This window comes from Lagopus muta, chromosome 32 (genome assembly GCF_023343835.1).
Source record: "Lagopus muta isolate bLagMut1 chromosome 32, bLagMut1 primary, whole genome shotgun sequence".
In the NCBI taxonomy this organism is placed as follows: domain Eukaryota; kingdom Metazoa; phylum Chordata; class Aves; order Galliformes; family Phasianidae; genus Lagopus; species Lagopus muta.
Genome location: NC_064464.1, coordinates 1 through 14,181, shown reverse-complemented (window position 1 = coordinate 14,181; position 14,181 = coordinate 1). Strand labels below are relative to the sequence as shown.

Here is a 14,181-nt window from a genome sequence, read left to right as displayed (position 1 = left end):
CATGACGCGCTCAAAGCCATTGCAGCTGAAGCAGCGCAGCACGGCTCGCTGCCCTCCCGGCTCACGCCTGAGCTCTGGGCCCGAGGCGCGCTCACCTGCAGCCCTCCCGCTGCCCTCTCCTCCTGCCCCACTCCCAGCGCTGCTCTTCACACCAGCCCACCCGCACTTGAACTCCTTGCGGCTCAACAGGAGCCTGACGTGCAGGCCACGGCTGCCCGCAGCTGCAGCTGGCCTTCCCAGGGCAAGCAGGAACAGTCAGTGCTACACAAGGCTGAAAAAGCCACCAGGCAAGCTGGAGAGACAAGCTCAAGGGGCTGAGTGCAGGGACACCTTGCTTCCTCGCGCGCTGCTTCCTCTCCTTTTGTTGCTCTCAGGCCTCACAGAGCAAGCTGATGCTCACACGCTTCGCTAGCACTTACGCGTTGGCTGAAAGGCCACCACTTGGCAAGACCAACATGGAAACGCGGGAAAAGCAGCTCCATCTCCACGGAGGGACGTGAAGCCGGCCGGTTCATCGCCCTGCCACTGCCAGCCCAAGCCAGGCATGTTTGGACCAGCTACTGAAAGAGGCAGCACCAGGTGTAAAAGGTTGCTTTCCCTTTTATTTTAAACAAAGGGATTTGGGTTGCCTTTTGTAGATATGTCAACAGAAAATAAAATAGCCTGGATACCGCTCATGACCAACCACATGCGGTAAGTTCACCTCATCATCAACATTCTGAAACAGCTATCGAGCTGAAGGACCCTGAAGGAATGCAGCGTCCCCAGCTCTTGCCACACATGAGATCCCGCACAGGCAAAGTCCGATTTGTTTGTCACGCATCAGAAGCCCTTCCAGCTTCCTCAGTTCCTCTCCAATGTCCGGGCAAGGGAAAGCACGGCCACGCCACAAAACCAGACGTACAGTGCGCTGCCTTTGGAGCACCTCTCAGCAAGCATTCCCGCTGCTTCCTTTGGCCTTTGAGGCTTAGCGCTCAAGCCCTCACCGTTTCTTTTTGCTTTCCTTCTTGGCTTTCTTGCTTAGCTGTGCAGCACTTGCCTTTGGTTTCTTCACCGTCTCCCAAGTCTTAGACTCCAAGCCGTCCCAGTCCTACAGGAATCAATTCACAAACAGTCAGGGAACTTTCTGACAATTGCCTGACAGCTCGCTTTGGGAGCTCAAGACACCTGACTGGGCAGCTTTGGGTGCCACTGCTGCACACTGCCTTCCTGACATCAGGGCACAACAGAAACTCCACCTCTCTCTTGTTCCCCAAACTCCCACGGAAGCTACAGTCTACAGGCCTTGCCTGCAAGGCAGTCCCTGCACAGGGGGACGCCCTGCCTGCCACTCACAGCCCACACAAGCAGCAGCACCAGCAGCACCAGCAGCAGCACCACGATAAGATGAGCTTGCACCTCCAGGCTCCTTGCGTGCCACCAGGAACAGCACGCACGCCCAAGGAAGGACAGAACAAACTGCCGCACTCTCAGCAATGCCGCGGCGCGCTACCGTAGGCCACGGCTCCAGCTGCTTCCCTCCCAGCCCATTTCCTCAGCATTTCTATCAACCTCTATCAAACAGAGCGCTACTTACTGTCTCTGGGCACTTGGGAACTGGCAGGGTTATGGCCAGCACGCACACAAGCTGGAAAACGGCTCCAAAGAAGAGGCCGGAGCGCAGCACGTTCTCCATCAGCGTGGGCTCAGGGATCTCACGGGGCGAGAAATGCAGTTCAGCGGCCATAGCGCAGACAGCCTGCTGCTCTGCTGCTCTCCAGGAGGCTGCTTTCTACAAGGGGGAAACGAGAGCCATCATTCCATTCGTGCGCTCCGACGCTGTGACTTCCTGCTAGCAAAAACTCCCAGCCTGACTCACAGACGTGCTCTGAACATATCCTTGGTCTTCCGACCCAACCACAAGCAGGGATGCCAAACTTGCATTTCAGCAACAGCTGAACACGCAAGAATCAACTTCTTCCTGAGCTTGATCACACACGCACGACCACTGTCTCATGAACACTAACAACAAGAGTATTCATACCATCACTTGCACATTTGCATCTACCTGGCTACGTACGTGTTCACGGCCTTGCTGCTGCTGTGCCGGACGGCACCAAGCACAGCAATAAAGCACGCAGAAAGCCCATCTGCTCAGGACAGGGGGATGAGCTGGGCTCACGCCTAAGCACTGCTTACTGCAAAGGAAGGCACACCTACCTGGCAACGGCCACGCAGGATGCTCGAGACACAGTCACACACTGTTCTCCTGAGGCCCAACACAAGGTCGCAGCCACTCACACTCTGCTCCTCGACGGTCTGCAACACAAAAGTCACAAGCTGCAAATTCAATCCATCCAAGATGCCACTGGGCCTCCGTGCTCACGGCACTCGCACTCATGTCTTCGCACGATCAATCAGCCGTGTGCTTACCGAGTGAGCGCTGCTCACTTCCACCTGACACCAGCAATCGACCCCTAACTGTCAAGTATGAACAGGAACCTATGCCTAACACTAAAAGACTACAACTAACCTATGCCTAACTCAAGAACAGGAACCTATGCCTAACACTAAAAGACTACGAGTAACCTATGCCTAACTCTAAAACATGAACAATAACCTACTCCTAACACTAACACTAAACTTAACACTAAAATCAACAAGAAAAACAGGGACGGGGACATAACAGGGTGAAGATGGAGCTGGGGGCCCGCAGAATTGGCTCCAGAGGAGGAGCTGATGGAAACTAATGCCACCCAGCTAATGCTGGGGGCGGGGGGCCGCGCAGCGGATAGGGAGCCGAGCGCCTGGACCAGCGGCGGTGGGACGGCGCCGATGCGGGGCCTGGCACGGTGGTGTGGTGCCAGGCCAGCTGTGCCGCAGGCGGATCCACCTCCATGGGCTCATCCGGAGGTGGATCCACCTCCATGGGCTCATCCGGAGGTGGATCCACCTCCATGGGCTCATCCGGAGGTGGATCCACCTCCATGGGCTCCACGGAGGTGGTCACAGCGCTGGTCCAGGCGCGATGGAAACGCACTCTCTTTTCCTTCCTCCTCCGCTTGATCTTAAAGGCGGCCCCCCTCCTCCTCTTCGCTTCTGGGGCCCCCAGCTCTCCCTTCCTATTGGAAATTGGGCAAGCTTCGCCCCTCGCTCTCTTTGCTCCTGACATGGCTGCCAGAGCTCTCAGAGGCGAGTGCGTTGGCCGGGGCAGCGGTGACCAAGGTGACGGCTGTGATGCGGCGAAGGTTCTAAAATGGCAGCCGCACTGCTGGCCATGGCGTTCCACATAGCATGAGGAGGGGGCTGCAGGACAGGGCACGGGACGGCAGCTAGAAGGCACCCCCTGTGCCCAGCGGGCAGCCCTTCTCTCCGGCAAGCAAGAGGCCACAGAGGAGCCGGCCCCGAGAAAAGGGCCCTCGGCCTCCTTCATCCTCTCCCTTCTTCCACACGGGAATCTCTTGGGGCTGGCACACGCAGCACACAGCGCCATGTTCAGGGGCCTCCCGAGCCCAGCGCCAACAACAGCACGCTCCAAAGCGCACCTCACCACGCCTGCCTCCTGGCACACACAAGCTCCGCTTTCCACCTTAGCATCCAGCGCCTCTTCTTGCGCCTCACGGCTGGGGATTCAACCATTCCCTACCAGAAATACCGCCAGCTGCATTGTCATTACAATCACTCTGACTCCATTCCAAACCCGCGCACAATGCTGGCACACACACACGGGGCCACCCTGGCTCAGCCATGCTTCGCGGGGACCCACACAACAGCATGAGCAAAGCACGCAGAAACGTGCCGCGCTCCTGACTGATGCCAGTCTGAAAATCTCCCTCTCCCTCCCCCCCAGCCTACTAAGGCAGCACTTCTCCCAAGCAACAAACACAATCACACACAACTGCAGCCCTGCCTCGTCCCGACAACGGACGTCCACAGGAAGCACATCTTCACAAACCTTCTTCCAGCTCCGCGCCCTCCGGCCAACACAGCACCCGGGCGCCTTGCTCCACTGCCCGCCCGGGCTTTGTGGCCACAACTAGGCCCTACGGGGCCTCCTCCTTCACACGCCCGAAACACCAACAAAGCTCCGCACTCGCACGGCCTTCCCTGAGAGGAAGCTGCCCCCCGACCCCGCACCACTCGCCGGCGCCGCACGCATCGCCTCTGCGTGCCGGCAGCACCGCCAGCTCCTCCCCCGAGCGCCCCTCCATGCCCCCGCACCGAGGCCCGACCCCGCTCCCAGCACACAGCCCGCTCCTCCCGGCCCCGCTCACCGGCCCGGCGCCGCCATGCCGCGCTGCCCCGGAAGTGCTCTCCGCCGCCACGAAGCACTTCCTGCCCCGGCCCTACCAACCGCCTGCGGCCTCACGTTGCTAAGGCCGGCCTGGGGGCGGCCCGGGGCCTGCAGGAGGGGGAGCGGCAGCTGCGGGGGTCCGCTGCCGGATTCCCCTCGGCTGGCGCCGGCGGCATGCAACTTGTCTTCTTCTCCTTCTCTGCCTTTTCCCTTTGCCCCCTTTTGCTTTCCTTTGCCTTTCTTTTCTTTGCCTTGCTTCTCTTTTCTCTTCCTTTCCTTCTCTCTTTCTCTCTTCCCCTTCACATTTCCCTTTCTCTTTCCTTTCATTTCTTACTTTCTTCCCCTCCTCTCCCCTCCCTTCCCTTTGCTTTCTGTCCACACTCAGTCTGCACATCTCCAATGGACATGCCTGGAGAAGATCACCTACGCAGGCAATAAATGGCTTGTGCTCTGCTTCACTGCTTTGTGCTCTTGAAAGACACTCATTTGTTTTGCCCTTTCCTAACCCCCAAGTATCAGGAGGGCCCGGCTGCCTTTGCTGCGGAGCCTTATCACCCCACAGTCTGAAGACTTGGGGGAAAAGCTCAGCAGCTACGTAGCTGCCAAGGCAAGATTTCATGCCCTGGCCTTCATACAGCCCGGCTCTCCCCGCTCTGCTCTGCGCTCCTGCCATCCCCTGCAGCCCCTGTGCTGCCACAAACACGAGCGCGGCTCGGGCCCAATGCCCTCCCTGCTGCACGCCCTCTCACGGCCCCATGTGCTGCACCCACACCACTGCCCCAGCCCCGCAGCCCTCCTGCCCACAGCGCAGCCCCACGCACCGGGCTCGGCCCCAGCCCCCAGCAGCTGATGGAGGTGACTCAGCCCCCGCTGCATCCACACCCAAACCTAACACGCACTAACCGCTCCTCAATACTCCGTTTCCCTCCTTGGCAGCCAGCTCCTTGGCTGCACGCAGCCCGACAATCCGCTCTTTCCCCTTCAGCAGGGCAGTAGGCAGGCAGGCGGGCAGGCAGGCAGGCAGCAGAAGGCAGTGCCGTGTAGCACGCTGGACCCAGTGCACCGTGCAGGCTCCTTCGTGGAAGGAGGAACACGCCGACGCGCCAAGCCAAAATGGCAGGCAGACACTCTTGACGTGCAGCCTCTCCTCTGCTCTCCTCTCCTCTCCTCTCCTCTCTCGGGCTCCGGCTCAGCAAGGTGCCCGCGCAGCACTCAGACGCTCAACACGCGGCGCTGCCCATGACGCGCTCAAAGCCATTGCAGCTGAAGCAGCGCAGCACGGCTCGCTGCCCTCCCGGCTCACGCCTGAGCTCTGGGCCCGAGGCGCGCTCACCTGCAGCCCTCCCGCTGCCCTCTCCTCCTGCCCCACTCCCAGTGCTGCTCTTCACACCAGCCCACCCGCACTTGAACTCCTTGCGGCTCAACAGGAGCCTGACTTGCAGGCCACGGCTGCCCGCAGCTGCAGCTGGCCTTCCCAGGGCAAGCAGGAACAGTCAGTGCTACACAAGGCTGAAAAAGCCACCAGGCAAGCTGGAGAGACAAGCTCAAGGGGCTGAGTGCAGGGACACCTTGCTTCCTCGCGCGCTGCTTCCTCTCCTTTTGTTGCTCTCAGGCCTCACAGAGCAAGCTGATGCTCACACGCTTCGCTAGCACTTACGCTTTGGCTGAAAGGCCACCACTTGGCAAGACCAACATGGAAACGCGGGAAAAGCAGCTCCATCTCCACGGAGGGACGTGAAGCCGGCCGGTTCATCGCCCTGCCACTGCCAGCCCAAGCCAGGCATGTTTGGACCAGCTACTGAAAGAGGCAGCACCAGGTGTAAAAGGTTGCTTTCCCTTTTATTTTAAACAAAGGGATTTGGGTTGCCTTTTGTAGATATGTCAACAGAAAATAAAATAGCCTGGATACCGCTCATGACCAACCACATGCGGTAAGTTCACCTCATCATCAACATTCTGAAACAGCTATCGAGCTGAAGGACCCTGAAGGAATGCAGCGTCCCCAGCTCTTGCCACACATGAGATCCCGCACAGGCAAAGTCCGATTTGTTTGTCACGCATCAGAAGCCCTTCCAGCTTCCTCAGTTCCTCTCCAATGTCCGGGCAAGGGAAAGCACGGCCACGCCACAAAACCAGACGTACAGTGCGCTGCCTTTGGAGCACCTCTCAGCAAGCATTCCCGCTGCTTCCTTTGGCCTTTGAGGCTTAGCGCTCAAGCCCTCACCGTTTCTTTTTGCTTTCCTTCTTGGCTTTCTTGCTTAGCTGTGCAGCACTTGCCTTTGGTTTCTTCACCGTCTCCCAAGTCTTAGACTCCAAGCCGTCCCAGTCCTACAGGAATCAATTCACAAACAGTCAGGGAACTTTCTGACAATTGCCTGACAGCTCGCTTTGGGAGCTCAAGACACCTGACTGGGCAGCTTTGGGTGCCACTGCTGCACACTGCCTTCCTGACATCAGGGCACAACAGAAACTCCACCTCTCTCTTGTTCCCCAAACTCCCACGGAAGCTACAGTCTACAGGCCTTGCCTGCAAGGCAGTCCCTGCACAGGGGGACGCCCTGCCTGCCACTCACAGCCCACACAAGCAGCAGCACCAGCAGCACCAGCAGCAGCACCACGATAAGATGAGCTTGCACCTCCAGGCTCCTTGCGTGCCACCAGGAACAGCACGCACGCCCAAGGAAGGACAGAACAAACTGCCGCACTCTCAGCAATGCCGCGGCGCGCTACCGTAGGCCACGGCTCCAGCTGCTTCCCTCCCAGCCCATTTCCTCAGCATTTCTATCAACCTCTATCAAACAGAGCGCTACTTACTGTCTCTGGGCACTTGGGAACTGGCAGGGTTATGGCCAGCACGCACACAAGCTGGAAAACGGCTCCAAAGAAGAGGCCGGAGCGCAGCACGTTCTCCATCAGCGTGGGCTCAGGGATCTCACGGGGCGAGAAATGCAGTTCAGCGGCCATAGCGCAGACAGCCTGCTGCTCTGCTGCTCTCCAGGAGGCTGCTTTCTACAAGGGGGAAACGAGAGCCATCATTCCATTCGTGCGCTCCGACGCTGTGACTTCCTGCTAGCAAAAACTCCCAGCCTGACTCACAGACGTGCTCTGAACATATCCTTGGTCTTCCGACCCAACCACAAGCAGGGATGCCAAACTTGCATTTCAGCAACAGCTGAACACGCAAGAATCAACTTCTTCCTGAGCTTGATCACACACGCACGACCACTGTCTCATGAACACTAACAACAAGAGTATTCATACCATCACTTGCACATTTGCATCTACCTGGCTACGTACGTGTTCACGGCCTTGCTGCTGCTGTGCCGGACGGCACCAAGCACAGCAATAAAGCACGCAGAAAGCCCATCTGCTCAGGACAGGGGGATGAGCTGGGCTCACGCCTAAGCACTGCTTACTGCAAAGGAAGGCACACCTACCTGGCAACGGCCACGCAGGATGCTCGAGACACAGTCACACACTGTTCTCCTGAGGCCCAACACAAGGTCGCAGCCACTCACACTCTGCTCCTCGACGGTCTGCAACACAAAAGTCACAAGCTGCAAATTCAATCCATCCAAGATGCCACTGGGCCTCCGTGCTCACGGCACTCGCACTCATGTCTTCGCACGATCAATCAGCCGTGTGCTTACCGAGTGAGCGCTGCTCACTTCCACCTGACACCAGCAATCGACCCCTAACTGTCAAGTATGAACAGGAACCTATGCCTAACACTAAAAGACTACAACTAACCTATGCCTAACTCAAGAACAGGAACCTATGCCTAACACTAAAAGACTACGAGTAACCTATGCCTAACTCTAAAACATGAACAATAACCTACTCCTAACACTAACACTAAACTTAACACTAAAATCAACAAGAAAAACAGGGACAGGGACATAACAGGTTGAAGATGGAGCTGGGGGCCCGCAGAATTGGCTCCAGAGGAGGAGCTGATGGAAACTAATGCCACCCAGCTAATGCTGGGGGCGGGGGCCGCGCAGCGGATAGGGAGCCGAGCGCCTGGACCAGCGGCGGTGGGACGGCGCCGATGCGGGGCCTGGCACGGTGGTGTGGTGCCAGGCCAGCTGTGCCGCAGGCGGATCCACCTCCATGGGCTCATCCGGAGGTGGATCCACCTCCATGGGCTCATCCGGAGGTGGATCCACCTCCATGGGCTCATCCAGAGGTGGATCCACCTCCATGGGCTCCACGGAGGTGGTCACAGCGCTGGTCCAGGCGCGATGGAAACGCACTCTCTTTTCCTTCCTCCTCCGCTTGATCTTAAAGGCGGCCCCCCTCCTCCTCTTCGCTTCTGGGGCCCCCAGCTCTCCCTTCCTATTGGAAATTGGGCAAGCTTCGCCCCTCGCTCTCTTTGCTCCTGACATGGCTGCCAGAGCTCTCAGAGGCGAGTGCGTTGGCCGGGGCAGCGGTGACCAAGGTGACGGCTGTGATGCGGCGAAGGTTCTAAAATGGCAGCCGCACTGCTGGCCATGGCGTTCCACATAGCATGAGGAGGGGGCTGCAGGACAGGGCACGGGACGGCAGCTAGAAGGCACCCCCTGTGCCCAGCGGGCAGCCCTTCTCTCCGGCAAGCAAGAGGCCACAGAGGAGCCGGCCCCGAGAAAAGGGCCCTCGGCCTCCTTCATCCTCTCCCTTCTTCCACACGGGAATCTCTTGGGGCTGGCACACGCAGCACACAGCGCCATGTTCAGGGGCCTCCCGAGCCCAGCGCCAACAACAGCACGCTCCAAAGCGCACCTCACCACGCCTGCCTCCTGGCACACACAAGCTCCGCTTTCCACCTTAGCATCCAGCGCCTCTTCTTGCGCCTCACGGCTGGGGATTCAACCATTCCCTACCAGAAATACCGCCAGCTGCATTGTCATTACAATCACTCTGACTCCATTCCAAACCCGCGCACAATGCTGGCACACACACACGGGGCCACCCTGGCTCAGCCATGCTTCGCGGGGACCCACACAACAGCATGAGCAAAGCACGCAGAAACGTGCCGCGCTCCTGACTGATGCCAGTCTGAAAATCTCCCTCTCCCTCCCCCCCAGCCTACTAAGGCAGCACTTCTCCCAAGCAACAAACACAATCACACACAACTGCAGCCCTGCCTCGTCCCGACAACGGACGTCCACAGGAAGCACATCTTCACAAACCTTCTTCCAGCTCCGCGCCCTCCGGCCAACACAGCACCCGGGCGCCTTGCTCCACTGCCCGCCCGGGCTTTGTGGCCACAACTAGGCCCTACGGGGCCTCCTCCTTCACACGCCCGAAACACCAACAAAGCTCCGCACTCGCACGGCCTTCCCTGAGAGGAAGCTGCCCCCCGACCCCGCACCACTCGCCGGCGCCGCACGCATCGCCTCTGCGTGCCGGCAGCACCGCCAGCTCCTCCCCCGAGCGCCCCTCCATGCCCCCGCACCGAGGCCCGACCCCGCTCCCAGCACACAGCCCGCTCCTCCCGGCCCCGCTCACCGGCCCGGCGCCGCCATGCCGCGCTGCCCCGGAAGTGCTCTCCGCCGCCACGAAGCACTTCCTGCCCCGGCCCTACCAACCGCCTGCGGCCTCACGTTGCTAAGGCCGGCCTGGGGGCGGCCCGGGGCCTGCAGGAGGGGGAGCGGCAGCTGCGGGGGTCCGCTGCCGGATTCCCCTCGGCTGGCGCCGGCGGCATGCAACTTGTCTTCTTCTCCTTCTCTGCCTTTTCCCTTTGCCCCCTTTTGCTTTCCTTTGCCTTTCTTTTCTTTGCCTTGCTTCTCTTTTCTCTTCCTTTCCTTCTCTCTTTCTCTCTTCCCCTTCACATTTCCCTTTCTCTTTCCTTTCATTTCTTACTTTCTTCCCCTCCTCTCCCCTCCCTTCCCTTTGCTTTCTGTCCACACTCAGTCTGCACATCTCCAATGGACATGCCTGGAGAAGATCACCTACGCAGGCAATAAATGGCTTGTGCTCTGCTTCACTGCTTTGTGCTCTTGAAAGACACTCATTTGTTTTGCCCTTTCCTAACCCCCAAGTATCAGGAGGGCCCGGCTGCCTTTGCTGCGGAGCCTTATCACCCCACAGTCTGAAGACTTGGGGGAAAAGCTCAGCAGCTACGTAGCTGCCAAGGCAAGATTTCATGCCCTGGCCTTCATACAGCCCGGCTCTCCCCGCTCTGCTCTGCGCTCCTGCCATCCCCTGCAGCCCCTGTGCTGCCACAAACATGAGCGCGGCTCGGGCCCAACGCCCTCCCTGCTGCACGCCCTCTCACGGCCCCATGTGCTGCACCCACACCACTGCCCCAGCCCCGCAGCCCTCCTGCCCACAGCGCAGCCCCACGCACCGGGCTCGGCCCCAGCCCCCAGCAGCTGATGGAGGTGACTCAGCCCCCGCTGCATCCACACCCAAACCTAACACGCACTAACCGCTCCTCAATACTCCGTTTCCCTCCTTGGCAGCCAGCTCCTTGGCTGCACGCAGCCCGACAATCCGCTCTTTCCCCTTCAGCAGGGCAGTAGGCAGGCAGGCGGGCAGGCAGGCAGGCAGCAGAAGGCAGTGCCGTGTAGCACGCTGGACCCAGTGCACCGTGCAGGCTCCTTCGTGGAAGGAGGAACACGCCGACGCGCCAAGCCAAAATGGCAGGCAGACACTCTTGACGTGCAGCCTCTCCTCTGCTCTCCTCTCCTCTCCTCTCCTCTCTCGGGCTCCGGCTCAGCAAGGTGCCCGCGCAGCACTCAGACGCTCAACACGCGGCGCTGCCCATGACGCGCTCAAAGCCATTGCAGCTGAAGCAGCGCAGCACGGCTCGCTGCCCTCCCGGCTCACGCCTGAGCTCTGGGCCCGAGGCGCGCTCACCTGCAGCCCTCCCGCTGCCCTCTCCTCCTGCCCCACTCCCAGCGCTGCTCTTCACACCAGCCCACCCGCACTTGAACTCCTTGCGGCTCAACAGGAGCCTGACGTGCAGGCCACGGCTGCCCGCAGCTGCAGCTGGCCTTCCCAGGGCAAGCAGGAACAGTCAGTGCTACACAAGGCTGAAAAAGCCACCAGGCAAGCTGGAGAGACAAGCTCAAGGGGCTGAGTGCAGGGACACCTTGCTTCCTCGCGCGCTGCTTCCTCTCCTTTTGTTGCTCTCAGGCCTCACAGAGCAAGCTGATGCTCACACGCTTCGCTAGCACTTACGCTTTGGCTGAAAGGCCACCACTTGGCAAGACCAACATGGAAACGCGGGAAAAGCAGCTCCATCTCCACGGAGGGACGTGAAGCCGGCCGGTTCATCGCCCTGCCACTGCCAGCCCAAGCCAGGCATGTTTGGACCAGCTACTGAAAGAGGCAGCACCAGGTGTAAAAGGTTGCTTTCCCTTTTATTTTAAACAAAGGGATTTGGGTTGCCTTTTGTAGATATGTCAACAGAAAATAAAATAGCCTGGATACCGCTCATGACCAACCACATGCGGTAAGTTCACCTCATCATCAACATTCTGAAACAGCTATCGAGCTGAAGGACCCTGAAGGAATGCAGCGTCCCCAGCTCTTGCCACACATGAGATCCCGCACAGGCAAAGTCCGATTTGTTTGTCACGCATCAGAAGCCCTTCCAGCTTCCTCAGTTCCTCTCCAATGTCCGGGCAAGGGAAAGCACGGCCACGCCACAAAACCAGACGTACAGTGCGCTGCCTTTGGAGCACCTCTCAGCAAGCATTCCCGCTGCTTCCTTTGGCCTTTGAGGCTTAGCGCTCAAGCCCTCACCGTTTCTTTTTGCTTTCCTTCTTGGCTTTCTTGCTTAGCTGTGCAGCACTTGCCTTTGGTTTCTTCACCGTCTCCCAAGTCTTAGACTCCAAGCCGTCCCAGTCCTACAGGAATCAATTCACAAACAGTCAGGGAACTTTCTGACAATTGCCTGACAGCTCGCTTTGGGAGCTCAAGACACCTGACTGGGCAGCTTTGGGTGCCACTGCTGCACACTGCCTTCCTGACATCAGGGCACAACAGAAACTCCACCTCTCTCTTGTTCCCCAAACTCCCACGGAAGCTACAGTCTACAGGCCTTGCCTGCAAGGCAGTCCCTGCACAGGGGGACGCCCTGCCTGCCACTCACAGCCCACAGAAGCAGCAGCACCAGCAGCACCAGCACCAGCACCACGATAAGATGAGCTTGCACCTCCAGGCTCCTTGCGTGCCACCAGGAACAGCACGCACGCCCAAGGAAGGACAGAACAAACTGCCGCACTCTCAGCAATGCCGCGGCGCGCTACCGTAGGCCACGGCTCCAGCTGCTTCCCTCCCAGCCCATTTCCTCTGCATTTCTATCAACCTCTATCAAACAGAGCGCTACTTACTGTCTCTGGGCGCTTGGGAACTGGCAGGGTTATGGCCAGCACGCACACAAGCTGCAAAACGGCTCCAAAGAAGAGGCCGGAGCGCAGCACGTTCTCCATCAGCGTGGGCTCAGGGATCTCACGGGGCGAGAAATGCAGTTCAGCGGCCATAGCGCAGACAGCCTGCTGCTCTGCTGCTCTCCAGGAGGCTGCTTTCTACAAGGGGGAAACGAGAGCCATCATTCCATTCGTGCGCTCCGACGCTGTGACTTCCTGCTAGCAAAAACTCCCAGCCTGACTCACAGACGTGCTCTGAACATATCCTTGGTCTTCCGACCCAACCACAAGCAGGGATGCCAAACTTGCATTTCAGCAACAGCTGAACACGCAAGAATCAACTTCTTCCTGAGCTTGATCACACACGCACGACCACTGTCTCATGAACACTAACAACAAGAGTATTCATACCATCACTTGCACATTTGCATCTACCTGGCTACGTACGTGTTCACGGCCTTGCTGCTGCTGTGCCGGACGGCACCAAGCACAGCAATAAAGCACGCAGAAAGCCCATCTGCTCAGGACAGGGGGATGAGCTGGGCTCACGCCTAAGCACTGCTTACTGCAAAGGAAGGCACACCTACCTGGCAACGGCCACGCAGGATGCTCGAGACACAGTCACACACTGTTCTCCTGAGGCCCAACACAAGGTTGCAGCCACTCACACTCTGCTCCTCGACGGTCTGCAACACAAAAGTCACAAGCTGCAAATTCAATCCATCCAAGATGCCACTGGGCCTCCGTGCTCACGGCACTCGCACTCATGTCTTCGCACCATCAATCAGCCGTGTGCTTACCGAGTGAGCGCTGCTCACCTCCACCTGACACCAGCAATCGACCCCTAACTGTCAAGTATGAACAGGAACCTATGCCTAACACTAAAAGACTACAACTAACCTATGCCTAACTCAAGAACAGGAACCTATGCCTAACACTAAAAGACTACGAGTAACCTATGCCTAACTCTAAAACATGAACAATAACCTACTCCTAACACTAACACTAAACTTAACACTAAAATCAACAAGAAAAACAGGGACGGGGACATAACAGGTTGAAGATGGAGCTGGGGGCCCGCAGAATTGGCTCCAGAGGAGGAGCTGATGGAAACTAATGCCACCCAGCTAATGCTGGGGGCGGGGGCCGCGCAGCGGATAGGGAGCCGAGCGCCTGGACCAGCGGCGGTGGGACGGCGCCGATGCGGGGCCTGGCACGGTGGTGTGGTGCCAGGCCAGCTGTGCCGCAGGCGGATCCACCTCCATGGGCTCATCCGGAGGTGGATCCACCTCCATGGGCTCCACGGAGGTGGTCACAGCGCTGGTCCAGGCGCGATGGAAACGCACTCTCTTTTCCTTCCTCCTCCGCTTGATCTTAAAGGCGGCCCCCCTCCTCCTCTTCGCTTCTGGGGCCCCCAGCTCTCCCTTCCTATTGGAAATTGGGCAAGCTTCGCCCCTCGCTCTCTTTGCTCCTGACATGGCTGCCAGAGCTCTCAGAGGCGAGTGCGTTGGCCGGGGCAGCGGTGACCAAGGTGACGGCTGTGATGCG

The 14,181-nt window shown here is 58.8% G+C and overlaps 1 protein-coding gene across 16 annotated transcripts in view; it reads right to left on the bottom strand.

Moving 5' to 3' along the window:
* The window catches only part of LOC125686181 (uncharacterized), a 32,884-nt gene extending 18,746 nt beyond the window's left edge, over positions 1–14,138 (bottom strand). Inside the window, exons 1-2 of one of the 16 annotated variants that reach the window (XR_007373691.1) lie at positions 12,598–14,138; positions 12,008–12,111 (exon numbers count right to left, since the gene is read on the bottom strand). Coding sequence is in view for 4 of the 16 variants with exons in the window: in XM_048929905.1 (XP_048785862.1) it covers positions 12,008–12,111; positions 12,598–12,747 (254 nt within the window). In the remaining 12 variants the exon portion in view is untranslated. The other 15 variants (XR_007373690.1, XR_007373702.1, XR_007373703.1 and 12 more) reach the window with 15 other exon arrangements.
* Between the last annotated feature and the right edge of the window lie 43 nt (positions 14,139–14,181).